Genomic DNA, 14512 nt, shown 5'->3' with positions numbered 1-14512 from the left:
GCTCCGTGTTCTTTAAACAATGATCATTATGTTCCACTGATACAGTAATGCATCGTTATCTTCAGCGAGAAGAACTGTATTTAACAAACTGGATCTTTAATCATATGACCACCTTACCATCCACTTTGGTGTAAGGCTTCCACTTGTAGTACCAGCCTCGGAAGGGCTTGCTGTTGTACTCGGCACACTGCTGGGCCCGGAAGTCGACGGCATTGAGAGGGCACAGCCGAGTGTTACACAGCTGGTTGAGACGGCTCGCACCCATGCAAAATTTACCGTTGTTTTGTGGCCTGGTTAAAAGACAAGGAAGAAGAAGGGGAGGGGCAAAACAGATGCATTTGTTTGATTAACACAGCACAATTAGTAATCTATGAATGATACCGTAATAACTGAATTTTTGGTGCTCAAAGTAAGGTGCAGTTTGATCACGTGTCTGGACAGGACAGAGTCTCATAAACCTGTATGTATACCTCAAATTGTCAATTTTTTAAAACTTTTCTTTTATCATTGCAAACAAAAAAACACAAAAATGTGCAAAGTAAATGTTTTTATTACCATTTACCAGTCAATGTGTTTTCTCCATATTTATTCTTAATGGTAAACTAATAAGCAAATTTGCTGCTGGCATCAGCTTCATGTTTACCAGACATGAGAGCGAGAGAGAGAGAGGAACTGAATTTATCAAAGTACCAGCAAATAGACACATTAAAAAATTCTATAAACCTGTTTGTTTATAACAATTTAATGCGGCCATGAGAAAAGCTATGGTGTAAGCTTGGCTGGAAATGGAGCTTTAATATGCCATCAGAATAAATAAAGCAATCTTTGCTCGATAAGCAGAGTCCTGAAAAATCCAGTGAACATCAGGATGCCACATCAAGACTTCCCAGGCTTTCTAAGCTCAGGCCAGGCATTCCAACACAGACACCAACAGAGAAAATTGAGTTTAGCTATTTACTAAAGTGGCATACAAACACACACAGAGGAACCATGCTGTTCAAACATGTGTAATAAAAACCCCACTAAGTGGTAAAAAGTAATGAAACAACTGCACATATTTGTTTTGAATTTTCTGCACTGTTGCTGAAAGTGTCTGAGATGGACATTCACGTTTTCTTGACTGTGATTTCCCACCGCTTTACCTGTTCATTCAGACTTAGTCACAGAGACTGATGTTGCTTCATTCAAGGTGTGGGGGGGGCAAGTATTTCGTAGTTCCGATCCTATTAGGGCTAAGCAGCAGACAAATGTAGCCCATATGGTAACGTGCTTAGAATGGACCTGCAGGAGACCATGACATATAGTCTGTCATTTTAAGGCCTTCTTATCAGTGGAGCGCAGAGGATTGACAGGTTACTTAAGAAGTCTCTACCCCTGGGTTTCAAAGCACTCCTCATTTGTCTTCCTTTTCTTCTCTTTGTCATTTTTTCCTCTCTCTGGATTGTTCAATATCATTGAAACTGCTATTTCCAACAACATAAGAAAATAGATCAGTTTTTTTTTAACTCGTCTGGTTATTTACTGCAGCAACAGGGAACCCGTCAGAACCCTTAAAGCTGCTTAAATGTCTCAGTAGCCTGGTAAATCTGCCCAGTGACAGAAGCTGAGACTGAACTCCTGTAGGTCAGAGGTCACAATGTCTAGTCTTCTTCTTGAGTCACCTGCTCCCTCACAGGATTGCATTTAACACACACATTTTTCCAACAAGCTACTAGGCTTGTTGGGAAAATCTGCAGAACAAGGGGTCTATCTGAACACCATCATCGCCCCCCCACTCTATTAAATCGAGTGTGTGACAAAATGTGCTCCCTACAAAACCAGGTCAAGATCGTGAACCTAATCTCCCAGGCTTGTTGGTAAGGATTAGGTTGACTGTGTTTGATCTGGCAGGTGGTTTATGGGGGAATGAAGGAGAAAAGGAGGGAGGTGGAGAGGCGAGGGAGGAAAAGGGGAGAAGATTCATTTTACGTCTTGGAGCAGCTCCTGGAAGGAGGGAGGCATTAATCGGCTGATCCCACAGAAGCCTTTTTTTACAAGGCCGAGCAAAAGATACACGCTTGCCTCATAAAATGGATGAGATTGTGTAAGATTGAATGATTTTTAGACTGTTCCTGCAAAGTGAAGATTTTGTAGCAGAAGAAAGGTGAAATTTTAATACTTTTCTACCCCTACTATGGATAAATAACCTAAAAATATACAGTTTTGGAGGACACCCAGACCGTCCAGACAGTTGAGTTTTTGGGGTGAAGATGACATTAGAGTGTCAGATTCAGGCTAATCCTTCTTGTTCTGCTCAGATTAAGAGCAGAAGGGCCTCGCCAAAATAATCGCAGAGATTACAGGGGACAAAAACGGTGACTAAAACGTGACTCAGGGGTACGTCCTGCAGCCCGGATAAGATCTGAATATAGGTGGCTGCACTAAGGATAGTGATGCAGCCTTACGACACACACCTGTCAACTTGTATTGTCTTAGACAGTTCTAGGAGTGTTCTTCATTCTGATAATGATATCATAACTTGATATTATTGGATTTAATATTTAGCTGCCACTATCTCCGTCCCACTGACCCCATAAACTCACCGTTTAGCTGCATTTTTTCAGCAGCTGCCGCTACAAAGCTCTCTCTTAGTGCCACAGGAATGATAAATGAACTTGACAGATAACCTGGTTTAAAAGGTTCTCTGTGGCCCTTTTTCGGTCTGCCAGCCATGGTGTATAATGTGTATCATATGAGGGCCGGCCCGCCTCTGAAAACGTCTTTGATCCCTTGCAGGGATTAGGAGACGAGTCGGCTGTGACGGACGGAACAGTCACATCAGTGTCTGTGCCTCTGTTAAGTAAGCAGTGATGAAGTCAGTGGAGGAGAGAGGAGGATGTAGGAGAAGTCTGAATATCTGAATGGAGTTTATATGATGAAAAGGAAACAGAAAAGATTACATTTAAAGAAAGTGCATGAAGTGAAGTGCACAGTGGTTATTTTGTGTATGAAATATTTTAAAAGGTTCAGGTTATTAGCACAGTGTTTTAATAACAAAAAACTTTGGAAATATTGTATTACAACCACTGGGCGCATAACCTTATAAGCATTTGTTAGTCTCAGATGTAGTAATTGAAAAAGTGATAAAAGATAAAAGCTGAATTCAGTAAGCTTATTAGATTGTAATGCAATCAGCTGAATCTTTGGAAGTACGGAAAGACCAGAAAAGTCGATATTGTTGTTGCCTTTAAAGGGTCAAGGCGTGAGGCTGTAGTTGAGTGTGGACTGTGTGCATCAGCAGTTTAATTGCAGCTGATATACTCTAAACAAAGAGTATAAAAAAAGTGAAATCTGAAAAGAGAAAGAGATAAATTAAAAGCAAGTTTACATCAGCAGCAGCGATGTCAGTATAAACAGAAACACACACGCTAAAAGTACTGAACGCATTGTAGGCCCTTTACTATTTGACTTACATGAATATGATAGTCACATTGACATTCCATGGTCGGTTAAATGACATAACTTAACCAGCCGACAGTAATTATTAAGACTATGGCAACTGTGTCCCATATCCATGCCATGGCAAAAACACTTCACATGCACACAGAACCTCATACATCGGTGTGCAAACATGGAATTGGATGTGACATGTCACTATGATCGAACTTGCTATGTCTAATTTCTAAATGATGGCAATCCCTAACAGTGAAAACCATTTAGCATATTGTAATATAGACCCTCTCGTGCAGTGGCCTTGGATGTCAGCCATTACTCATGATTTTTCGTAATTGAAACTTATTGTGGAGTGAGCTGGTTATGCTGTACGTGTGCTCATATTGAAACTAAAGCTGTGAGTCTACTTTTTGCTCAGTTATTGTTGTTATTTCTTTCATCATCCTGCATCAAAGTGTAAAGGAAACTGTTATTTTAAACATATGTTCTCAAAGTAGACATCTTTAAAAACCCTTAACAACAACAAACAGTCTTCAGACATTGCATAAACCTGCAGCATTATGAATCCTTTCTTTGTGTATTACGCAAACTGTACAGTAAAGGCAGAAGAGGCAATGAACCGGCATGACTGATTATGAGAAATTAATCACTTGTCTTAATGCAAGCAGCCAGCTCATCCTCCCTATTAAATTTAAAGAGCCAGCGTTGTGGGAGCTGGTTAACTAGCTGCAGGCTGAGTCAATCAAGCCCACTTTTATTTGATTGCACTATAGTGACAGAACAACAACAATAAATCTATTGTGTGTGTGCAGTGTAAAAAAAGTAAAATAATCTTTAAAGCATTCTGTGGACTGCACATCTGTTGTGAAATATTCAAACTGAAAATCTCTCACGTTCTTGTAATGACATGCACAGAGCTCTTTGCTAACAAAGCCATGAGTGCTGTGGGATCTGGGTCTGCAGTATTATGTAGAATTATATTTGTGTGAGTGAGCAGCAATAGGGGACATTTTCTGACTGTCTTGGCAGCGTTCAGAGAAAAGAACTTGCTATGAGGAGGTTTTCCTCGTCTGGAGCATGGGGAGAGATTGTCTGTCTGTCTGGACTGTCAGCCTGACTGATGAGAGCGGTTATTGGCTCATGTGTGTGTGCGTGCATGTGCAGAGTGTGCATGCATATCTATGCTGACAGCTACCTGGCAGACAGCATGGTCAGGTGTGCAGAAAGAAAGGGTTTTTGGGATGTATGGCCTTCAAGAATTACTTTCTGGCCCGAACTGCTGCTCAGATTTTTACTGTAGGAACAGCTGCGTGACAACATGAATCACCTTGTCATCTGTTTGGCCAGTTAATCTTATCTAAAGCATTAAAATGAGGGTGATGAATTAAATTAGAAGACTATACAAGTGTGTGCTTGTGTGTGTGTGTGTGTATATACCTTGGGCTGGTGCAGGAGCGCTCTCTGTACATGACCCCTCCTCCACAGCTTCTGGAGCAGTCAGACCATTGGGACCAGGCTGACCACTGACCGTGCACAGCCCTAGGACCGTGCTCCCCATATTTAACACACTGACCCCTCCGACACCACTGAATGAAAAAAAAAAGAAATAAGGAAATGAAAGCAAAGAATACAACAGTAATAGCTGTCTTATCAGTACATGAGCATTGTCCTGGGCGTCGTGCCTGAGTTTCCTGGTTTGGACAAATGCCCAGCACCACACCTGGATACCCAGACAGCCAAAACACACACACAGAGAGACACACAACTTTCCATACATCCTATGCAAATGCACATAGACAAGTGCTTATTGATAGTGATCATTCTAAATAAGATAAATTAGTTTCAGCTGTCTTCTTTGGCTCAGGGAAGTGGTAAGAATTGGCTGCTTTGTCCACTTATCAGCAATCAAATCTACACATGGTGTCTGATCTGCCCTCCTTCACAGAAACATGTCGACCTTTCCTCACCATATCTGGACCACAGCTGGTGCCTTCAGCAGCAGGCATGAACTTGGTCTCGCACCGGTGTCCTGTGCGGTGACACCACAGCGACTTACAGATGTCCTGTCCAAAAAAAGACAGAGGGTTAGAGGGTATTTGTCAAAAGATATAGCTCTCATCAGCACCTTTTGGCATCACGTTCCTCCCGTCTTTCCTCCCCTCTGCTGACCCGTCAACAGCTGCCAGGACCACCATCAGCCTGGTTGATAAGCCTACAACCCCCCAGCCACCCACCCACCCACAGCACCACCACCACAACAACCATCTCCAATAGGCTTCTCTGCAAAGCTTCTGTGTCACATCTAATCGCTGTACTTCTTTAACGGAATGGGCTGTAATTGTATGTGTCATCTGACCCAACAATACAGAGGCTGAGGGAGCGAGAGCACAGAGGGAGAGTCGGGGTCGAGGAGACAGGCGGCGGAGTCTGGCAACACGCCCAGCTGCAACCGGCCAGCAGAGAGGCACCAGAAAGGAGGGAGGGTAAGTGAAGGAGAGACTTTGTCCTCATGCACATGCACCTCTCTCTAGCAGGTGTGTGACAACCATAACCCTATTCTAAATATGATTGTGCATGAAGGGGAGAAGAAAAACAGGGTCCAACACAGACCCCCAAATCCACTTTTAATCACCACATAGGTTCATTTACCACCCACACACATCTACACAGGTCTAAGAGATGCAGAAGTACTATTTGATCTTCATGGGAGGGATCTGAGGAAGTGGTGAATAGTCAGGGCACTGCCATGTAAGCTAATCCGTCATACATACAATTTGGCAAAGTCAATTTCCCAGCAGCCCGGCAAGAAGGGAGAGCTCGTAGTATTTACATGTGAATCAACATCACTGAATGCACCCAGCATAAAGGCTCATACCAAGACCTTGGAACAGGGTGGATGAACCCATTCAAATGATGGAATGCTTTTTAGTAGAGGCTTTGAGGCAGTTGTGCAAAGATCATGCTAATTAATAAAGTGCCAATTTAGCACTGCATCATTAGCGCTGTAGAGCAGAGAATTCCAGCCCCTATATGGGTTCTAGGGGTGATCCAAGTCAATAAAAGAAGGTAAAGAATGAATGAATACTAAATGTTTAGCAATGGAAAAGTCTGGGCTATTTAGCCACTATAGATTTGGATTTGGTACATCTCACAACACAGGGGTAGTTTAATGATCTGTTGTGGTCGAGTGATCCATTTTTGTTGGTTTGTATTCCAGTGGGACATTATCTTAGCTAAATCTAACTTTCCTGGTTAATTAAGGGTCAAATACTAAAGTATGCAGTGACTTTTACACTAAAATGGTCCTACCTTGACAAAATCCAGGCTGCATAGTTTGGCCTTGGAGCCAAACTGCCACTTGCACTGTGTGTCTGCGTCATACAGCTGCCCAGGAAGCTGCTCAGGATACTTGTACTGACCAATCTGCTTGGGTTCATCCACGAGACAGGATGCCTGGGCTGTTCTGGTGAACACAACACAACACCAGTGTCAGTCAGGAAGGCTCCAATAAAGAGCACGTTGGCAAAATGTTAAAAATGGCCTACCCAAGGAAGCGGCTGAGGTATTGACGACTGCAGGTGGACCAGGAGAAGACGCCGTTGTTACCAGCCAGAGTTGGGGACATTATGTTACCTTCTGTCTTGCGACAAGGATTGCCTTCGCCATCATGGATCATTCCAAAACTGCAGAAAACGAAAGATAAAAATGATTTTACTTGATTTAATACAGACAAGTTTACCTCATTGTTTACCCAACAGACACACAAATACATCTTAATAATATTCCGACATATATAATGTGTAGCAGGATAAAATCCATTTGATTTATACTTTGTTTTGAGAAGATCTCAGGTAGACAAAAGATTTTTACTACAACATAAAATGTACAAATTTCAGCAATAAAACACCAGCTTCAATCCTAATGGAAACCTACAACTACAAACAGAGCCACACAGCCTTGAGCAGGTTCCATTTTTCTCTCAAAAAGTGTGATGGAGTGCTTGCTCTAGTGTATTTCTCAACCTATTTCTTTAAATCAGACTTTGTTATTGCATCCAACAAAGCCAATTTAGGTGCACTGCACTAAAATGAAACAAGTTCTGATTCAGCTTCACAGATTTAGCACTTAAAATACACACCTTTGAAAAAAGGTTTATAAATTGGGAATACAGAAATCCACGTGGTGTCTAGAAACTGTTATTAAGCTCGTATTCTGTGAAACATACTTATGTCCAGACTCGTGAGCGATGGTGAAAGCCAAGCCGAGCCCTGTGTCCTCATTGATGGTACAGCTCCTGTACTTACTGCACATGCCACTGATGGGGGCAAAACCTGCAGAGAGATGTCTCTTACATTGGATACTTGAAAAGCCAAACACGAAGCATCTGAGGCAACATATGTCTGTCACATGTGCATATTTGTGTACATGTGTACATGAAGATAGTGAGTTGTTTAGGTTCCGTAATAAAATCTAAAGTTTATTCATACTAATACATGACTAAAGTGTGTCTCACATGGGGTCAGATCCTATATTTATTTGGCATTGAACAAGAGATCTGGCTAAAATCTTACCCAGGGTGTCACATGGTTCATTCTTCCAGGAACAAATGTCCAGTCCGGTGAGGAGGACAGCGTGGTCGTGCCGTTTACCTCCTTTCCCCACCAAACCTGACTGCCACTGGCAGAAACTGTTGAGGGACTGGTCAGCGTGGTGATTTATGGTCAAGCCCAGCTGGAAGTGATGAAGAGAGAGATGAAAAAGGGAGTGTGATGATGAGTATGGTTGATTTAATAAGCATGCAGGGAAAAACAGCAGAGCTGAGTTATGCTGTGCAGAGTTAATCCACCCACCGGGTCCTGTTCCAGCAGCAATAAGCTCACCACAACAATGTTGATGTCTGTACCAATGGTGCCGTCTTTAAAAAGACTGGAGACCTGCGAAACAGTTAAAGAGTGTATGATTGCAGTGAGTGTATGATTATTATAATTGCTGAATGAATCACAAATGAAACACAATGGATTTCCCATTTCATCATATTTTCTTCCACCTCCATCCCACACTCACCATATTCATGACGGTGAGGACGTAGGTGGTGACGTTCTCCCTGCCGTGTTTCTCCAGCATCTTCCTGTCTGCCACTACCAGGGTCTCCACATTCAGACCCCCTACCCTGTTGGAGTTGATGGGCGACCTTCTCGCCCTGCCCGGCCCTTTAGCCTCAGGTGTCACAAACTCGTCAGGCATGATGAAACGGTCCTCAGCGGGAGGTTTGGGAGCGTCTAGGAGGACAAAAACAAAAAGGAAAGGGAGGAGAGGGAGTCAGGATTGAATGAATGAACCTTTTTTTTTTCCTGGCGCGTGCCAGGTGATAAGAATGCAAGCTCTGGTGTTGAAAGGACAGGAAATTCACTCCCCACACTGCTTCCTCTTACTACTACAGAGAAACATAAAACGAATCACAAGGGTGTGTAGCATCAGGTTGGCAGCCAGCAGCAGTTTAGTATCTAATAAAAATGTACACTAGCATCCACTGAAAACACTCAATTTGCACATATCTCAATTTTCATAGAAGGAAAATGAGGTTCCCTTACATACATTGCTTGCGACGTCCGCAGAAGTGTTGCCTCTGCAGCTTTCCATGCTGGAAGTCATGATGAGTTTGCTGCTGCTGCTGATGGTGGTGGTGAAGGTAAGGGTTATCAAGTCTAGAAGAACTGGTGCTGGACCTTCTGTGGATGAGATGTTCTGCTGAGCGCTTGTAGACGACATGCGGGTGGTGACCATCGGGGGCGCTGTAGTTGTGATGGTCGGCCAGGTGTTGGGGTAAAGGAGCGATCAAGTACTCCTCCTGAGACACGCGGATCAAACCTGACTGGAAAACACAGAAACAGAAATTGCCATGTCACAAAAGAAGAAAGAAAGGATACTCACAAAAAAACCTTTCCCCACAACAATAATGCAACAGCATAAAGCTGTCCATACAGCACTGCAGTGTAGCTGAAAGCAGCTGTTGCCAGCAATCCTTCTTACCCTGACACCCGTCTCACCTCAAGACCCACCCAGATCGACCCCACCTATACTTAGAGCCTAAACTCTATCCTAACATTAGGCAGATGTGCACAAAGTGAGAGCTTACAGCTGTTGAGGAGAGGATAGGTCTTATTAAATTGGAAGACAAAATAGTATGAAATGATGAATGCATTTTTTTTTCAGAGCTGAGATTTGGTTTTAATTGATTTTTTTTGTTCTCGCTCCAGGTTTGAGTTTTACTTCGAGACATGATTTAAAGCAGACTCTGCCACAGAACGTCTTGTTGAAATGATCATTTGACTTCCTCTGGCTTTGTCTCAAATATAATATCCCTGCAGTGTACAGCACACTCAAAATAAAGTTTATTTCATTTATTCTGAAAAGTCTAACAGGGAACATTATTGGACCTGATTTGCATAATTGAATAATATATCTAAGTCTAGGGTGGAGGATTGGTTTCAACATTTTTTTTCCTCTTGGAAACGTTTAACTAGTTTATAAAATGAAATAGAAAAAAAATTATTTCACATACTTAACTATGCGGACATGCTTTTGTGGTGACATTTTACATGTTTATTGGTCTAATTTGACTTCACTTGTGCAGAAAATAACAGAAATAAAAGTGTGTGGATTTTTTTTTTTAATTCTTCAAATCAGCTCCTCCACTCAGCCACCATGATGCCACAGTATCTGGCAACCTCTGTGTTTTGGCTCACTGTTTTAGTGGAGTGGCCTTAACTGCCCTCTGAACTCAAAGACTGAGCTACTGAACCCTAAACATTCCGTCTGACCAGGGAATTCTACCTAATTCACTCCGCCACTCACCAAATGTACACAAAATAGCTGTGCAATCAGACACACACTCACTGAATTTATAAGAAAAACACACACCCGCTGACCCAGTGACCTCTGATCTTGTGCGTTTGTGTCTGTGTGTGTACCTAGCAGTGCGTTTGTGACACGGCCCTGCTCCTGTTGAACTGACCCCATTCCCCTCAGACTAGCAGGTGGCAAAATAAACAGAGGCAGGACAAAAGGGAAGCCATGGTGAGGCTCTTGTTATCAAAACAGTGCCTGGATATATGGCAGACTGCCATCATCAGGCCCATCCATCCGAGTATCCATCCATCCATCCATCCTTCCATCTCTGTGACTGTCCAGCTGCCAGATTTTCATCTGTTCCTTCCATCAATCTTCCACAGTGTAAGGTGAAGTTTTACTGGAAGTTAACTGTCAAACTTCACTATTTTGACTACATGTACAGCCCCACATGGTCTGGTGGTTGGGAGTTCTGTTCTGCAGTGTCAATTGTTTGAACCTCAGCATATCAATACCTGCCAAAATAAACCTTTATCTAGATACTTCAAAACCACCTGCTCCAGCAGCATCTCACTGCCAGCACATTGTGAAGAGAAATTTCTCCCCCGGGCCATGAATAAAATATATCAACTCAAAAGGTTTTATTAAGAAAGAGAAAATGCTCTAAAAAAAAAGACTGTGGCTTCCTAAAATAGATTGGAATTCAAAACAGACCTCAAGCAGGTCAAAGGAGGCGTCTCCCATCATCGCACACTGCTGTCACCTCTCGTTTGCCCATCTTTTCATCTGACTGGCATTTACCACAGAGCTGATAGGTAAAAACATGCACCTCATCGAGTATTTGGAACACTTGGAACACACTGTATTTTCTCATTCAGTCAAACAATCTTAGTGTATCGACCCGAAGCAGTGAGGGATACATGTCTCATATCGCAACCAAATCTTGTAATAAAAGATGAGGATGAATGCAGGTTTACATTATACAGTGAAAATGAATTTTGCAACTAACATCCAACCTGGCAACCACAACATTACAACAATGAAACTATAAAAAGCCCAGCTATGTGAAGTTACTTCATTAACTCTCTCTCCCTGTCTCTTTCTTTTGCTGCATCACCATATGTGCCAGCTCTCCATTTTCTTTTCCAGCAGTTAGCAGATGGATGTGTCTGATGATAATGACAGGAAATCAATTCCATCTGTGCTAATGCTAATAACAGTGCTGCATATGTGTGTGTGTGTGTGTGTGTACAGATAACACTTAGCGAATACCAAAGAAGTGTAGCTTTATAGCATGTAGTGTAGCTGACATTACACACAGAAAGAGACTATACATTTTAGGAATTAACGCAGGACAGGGCCTGGTCAGTGCTACAGAGAGACTATTTTAACAAAAAGTGCTGCTGTTAACCCTTTGTGCTGCGTGCAATCCAGCATAAATGTATTCCTATCACTCCGTCTGGACAGTCATGTGACTGGCAGCCATATTTTCATTAAGATCTCAGGTTTTACTCTTGCATCTTCACCCCCACTGTTACTTTTTCATCTGGCCTATAACATCATCAAGACTGCCTCAGATTGGGCACCCTGCAATGTAATATAGGGTTGGAGTTTTAAAATGTGGGCATGTAATACAGGTTCAACAGAACCATGTGTGCCGTGTGCAGAATAGTAAAAGTGGTGATCCCGGTGGCAAGAAATTCCCTGTAGTATACACGGCGTGCGCTGCAGTGGGTCGGCCGTATGAGGAGTTGTGCACACACACGTCTCGCGGAGTATGGTACCTCAGTGCGGAAAAGAACTTTTTTTTACCACCCGTGGAGCGCGTTCTCCGCTCTTTGTCTCACGGAGTATGGAACAGCCTTTAGTCTTTCAGCTTTGCAGGTGAATTTATTAATAAGTATTAATTGCTGTTTCTCACTGACTGAAGAGATTTGGTATAGATTGTAAATATGTTAAGCATCTATACATATACAACATAATCCCCCTTTTTTCTGTGCTTTGGGAAAAGCCCAATTCTCAGGTGTGAATCTATACATTTGATGATGACAGATGAGCAGAGCTTCAGAGGGTTTTCTATAAGCCTTCCTCAAAGACCAGAGACAGGCCAGCTGTATCGCTGATAGAGAAGACCTCTAGTTATCTCTCTACATTAAAACTTGGTGAGATTAAAGGGATAAACACTCTCAGCTAAACGTCACTGAACAAAGTCAGCTCCAATCTGACAAAACTCATTGAAAAAGAACTTTTTGTTTCTTTGGGTAAAGTCAGTAAGAGCTGCTCTCTGTTCTTGGCAGCATGATGGTTTGTGTTGGGGGAGACAGCATCGTTTAGCTTGTCTCTGTATAAACTTCAGCCTCTTTTAAGGTTTTCTACCATGATATTATAAGGCAAATGAGTAAGTGCTTACATGCTGTTAAAGACTGGGGCTGCGCGGTGAGAAGCCCCAAGCTGGTGATTACTGAGCTCTAAAGCACATCTGCAATCCAGCTCAGCAGAGAATCACGTGAACACAGTGTGTGGGGAAAAAATCATGCAGGAGCAAAAGACGGGCCCTCAGGCATCCGACTTGTTCAATAGAATCACATTCTGAGTAATTACAGTTTGCTCATGTGAATTATGTGTCTTTAGAGTGGGTAAAAAGGAGATGTTAATTTTGGTTCCTGGTTCAGAAGAAAGCAAGACCCGAGCAGCAATAGCTATATTAGCTTCCTCCTCCTTTAACTTGACTAAAAACTATAATGACTATGTCCCAGCACAGTAGGAAAGAGTTGATGAACAGCAGCCAGGCCATTTACAACCCCTCTATTAGTGATAGCATACATAGATAACCCTCTTCATATACAGCTCATTAGGATCACAATGTGTCAATAGCCCGAGGTCCTGCAGCCCTTGTTTGGCCTCACTAATTGTCTTTGAACAGCCTACTGACACCCTTTGAGCATGTCTGGGGAACACAGCAGAGGTGGGCACACACACAAAGAGTGAAACTGATGGTGCTGGATGAGTCTTTTGTCAGTCAGAGCCCTTGGGCATGGTCCCACTCGTTATCCCGTGTAGAAACAGCAGGGGACAGGAGGACTACTCCCACAGCAGCCCATACAAATGGAAATGTCCCCCTTTAAAGTGCTGTTAATTGCTCTCTAACTGGGTTACAGTACAGCACTGGCACTTTTGCCAACTTTGAAAATACAGTGCTGCTGTGATGCAAAGGAGGTGAGAGTGTAATTCACTTTAAAGCTGACCAAATGTGTGAAAATGCATAATGTGTGTTTAAGATACACATTTTACTTTTGCTACAAAGATCATCCCGGTCTTCTGAGAGGTTTAATTCAGGCCAGACTTAATAAAGATCTCCTATACCCAGCATACTACAGATTCCACTGACTTGAGTCCAAATATACTGCACATTTCCAATTGTGTTGGAACTGGAGTCCAAATATACTGCACATTTCCAATTGTGTTGCACTGAGCTGCAAATGTGAAAAAGGTGAGAAACAGTCAAATAACTAGTGAAATAAATACCCTTCCAACCAGCTGACATGTAGTTCAAACAAAAATGATGAATCTCTGCTTCGCAAAGACAAGCATGCTTCTCCATCCTTTCTATTCAATTTGTCTGCAACCCACATCAAACAACCAAACATCCAACGGCTTTGTACCACTTATTACCAGGTGTGAACAGGTGTGAAAATAGGTAGAGGTCCACTTCCCACACATTCCTCACCTTCATACTTGGTCAGTGCTGACTTGCAGTATTTACTCCTATGCTGGCAGATCTCAAGGAAAATGTTATTGATCACTTGGCAGAAATAGTGTCATGTTATTGTCATCTTGAACTGAGTGTCACTTATAATTTAATTCTCAACACTTGGAGTGTCTCACATGGTTCAAACACACAGCAGATTTAGAGTGAAGAACCTGAATAACAACATTCTCATGTTTATTATTTGGCTACTGATCATCTGTATCTGGAAAGAGATCAGAAATGAGCTTCCACAAGTCATGATTGCAGCTGATGTGAAGCTCAAAGTGTCTCCTCACATGGTCCATCAGTGGTGCATTCAGTCTTCAACTTGGACACAATTAACTTCCTTTCTTGTCTAAAAACACCAAAACCAAACAGATATAGTCACCAAACTGACAGTACCAGTTTTACTGTATGCCTGGACTGTTTTACAGCAGCACCAGTCACTGTAGTGCAGTGGTGACAATACTAGGTCAGATGTGA

General features: G+C 42.4%; 1 protein-coding gene across 1 annotated transcript in view; it reads right to left on the bottom strand.

Moving 5' to 3' along the window:
- The window catches only part of adamts18 (ADAM metallopeptidase with thrombospondin type 1 motif, 18), a 38797-nt gene that overhangs the window by 18301 nt on the left and 5984 nt on the right, over positions 1–14512 (bottom strand). Inside the window, exons 4-13 of the mRNA XM_028401983.1 lie at positions 9028–9304; positions 8497–8711; positions 8283–8366; positions 8004–8163; positions 7658–7763; positions 6978–7115; positions 6742–6895; positions 5400–5495; positions 4870–5018; positions 118–290 (exon numbers count right to left, since the gene is read on the bottom strand). Of these exons, the coding sequence (XP_028257784.1) occupies positions 118–290; positions 4870–5018; positions 5400–5495; positions 6742–6895; positions 6978–7115; positions 7658–7763; positions 8004–8163; positions 8283–8366; positions 8497–8711; positions 9028–9304 (1552 nt within the window). The remainder of the gene's footprint in view (positions 1–117; positions 291–4869; positions 5019–5399; positions 5496–6741; positions 6896–6977; positions 7116–7657; positions 7764–8003; positions 8164–8282; positions 8367–8496; positions 8712–9027; positions 9305–14512) is intronic.

The sequence above is a fragment of the Parambassis ranga genome, chromosome 3 (genome assembly GCF_900634625.1).
Source record: "Parambassis ranga chromosome 3, fParRan2.1, whole genome shotgun sequence".
NCBI classification, from domain to species: Eukaryota; Metazoa; Chordata; class Actinopteri; family Ambassidae; genus Parambassis; species Parambassis ranga.
Note: the sequence above shows the minus strand (reverse complement) of the source record. Positions and strands in the feature narration are given on the sequence as shown.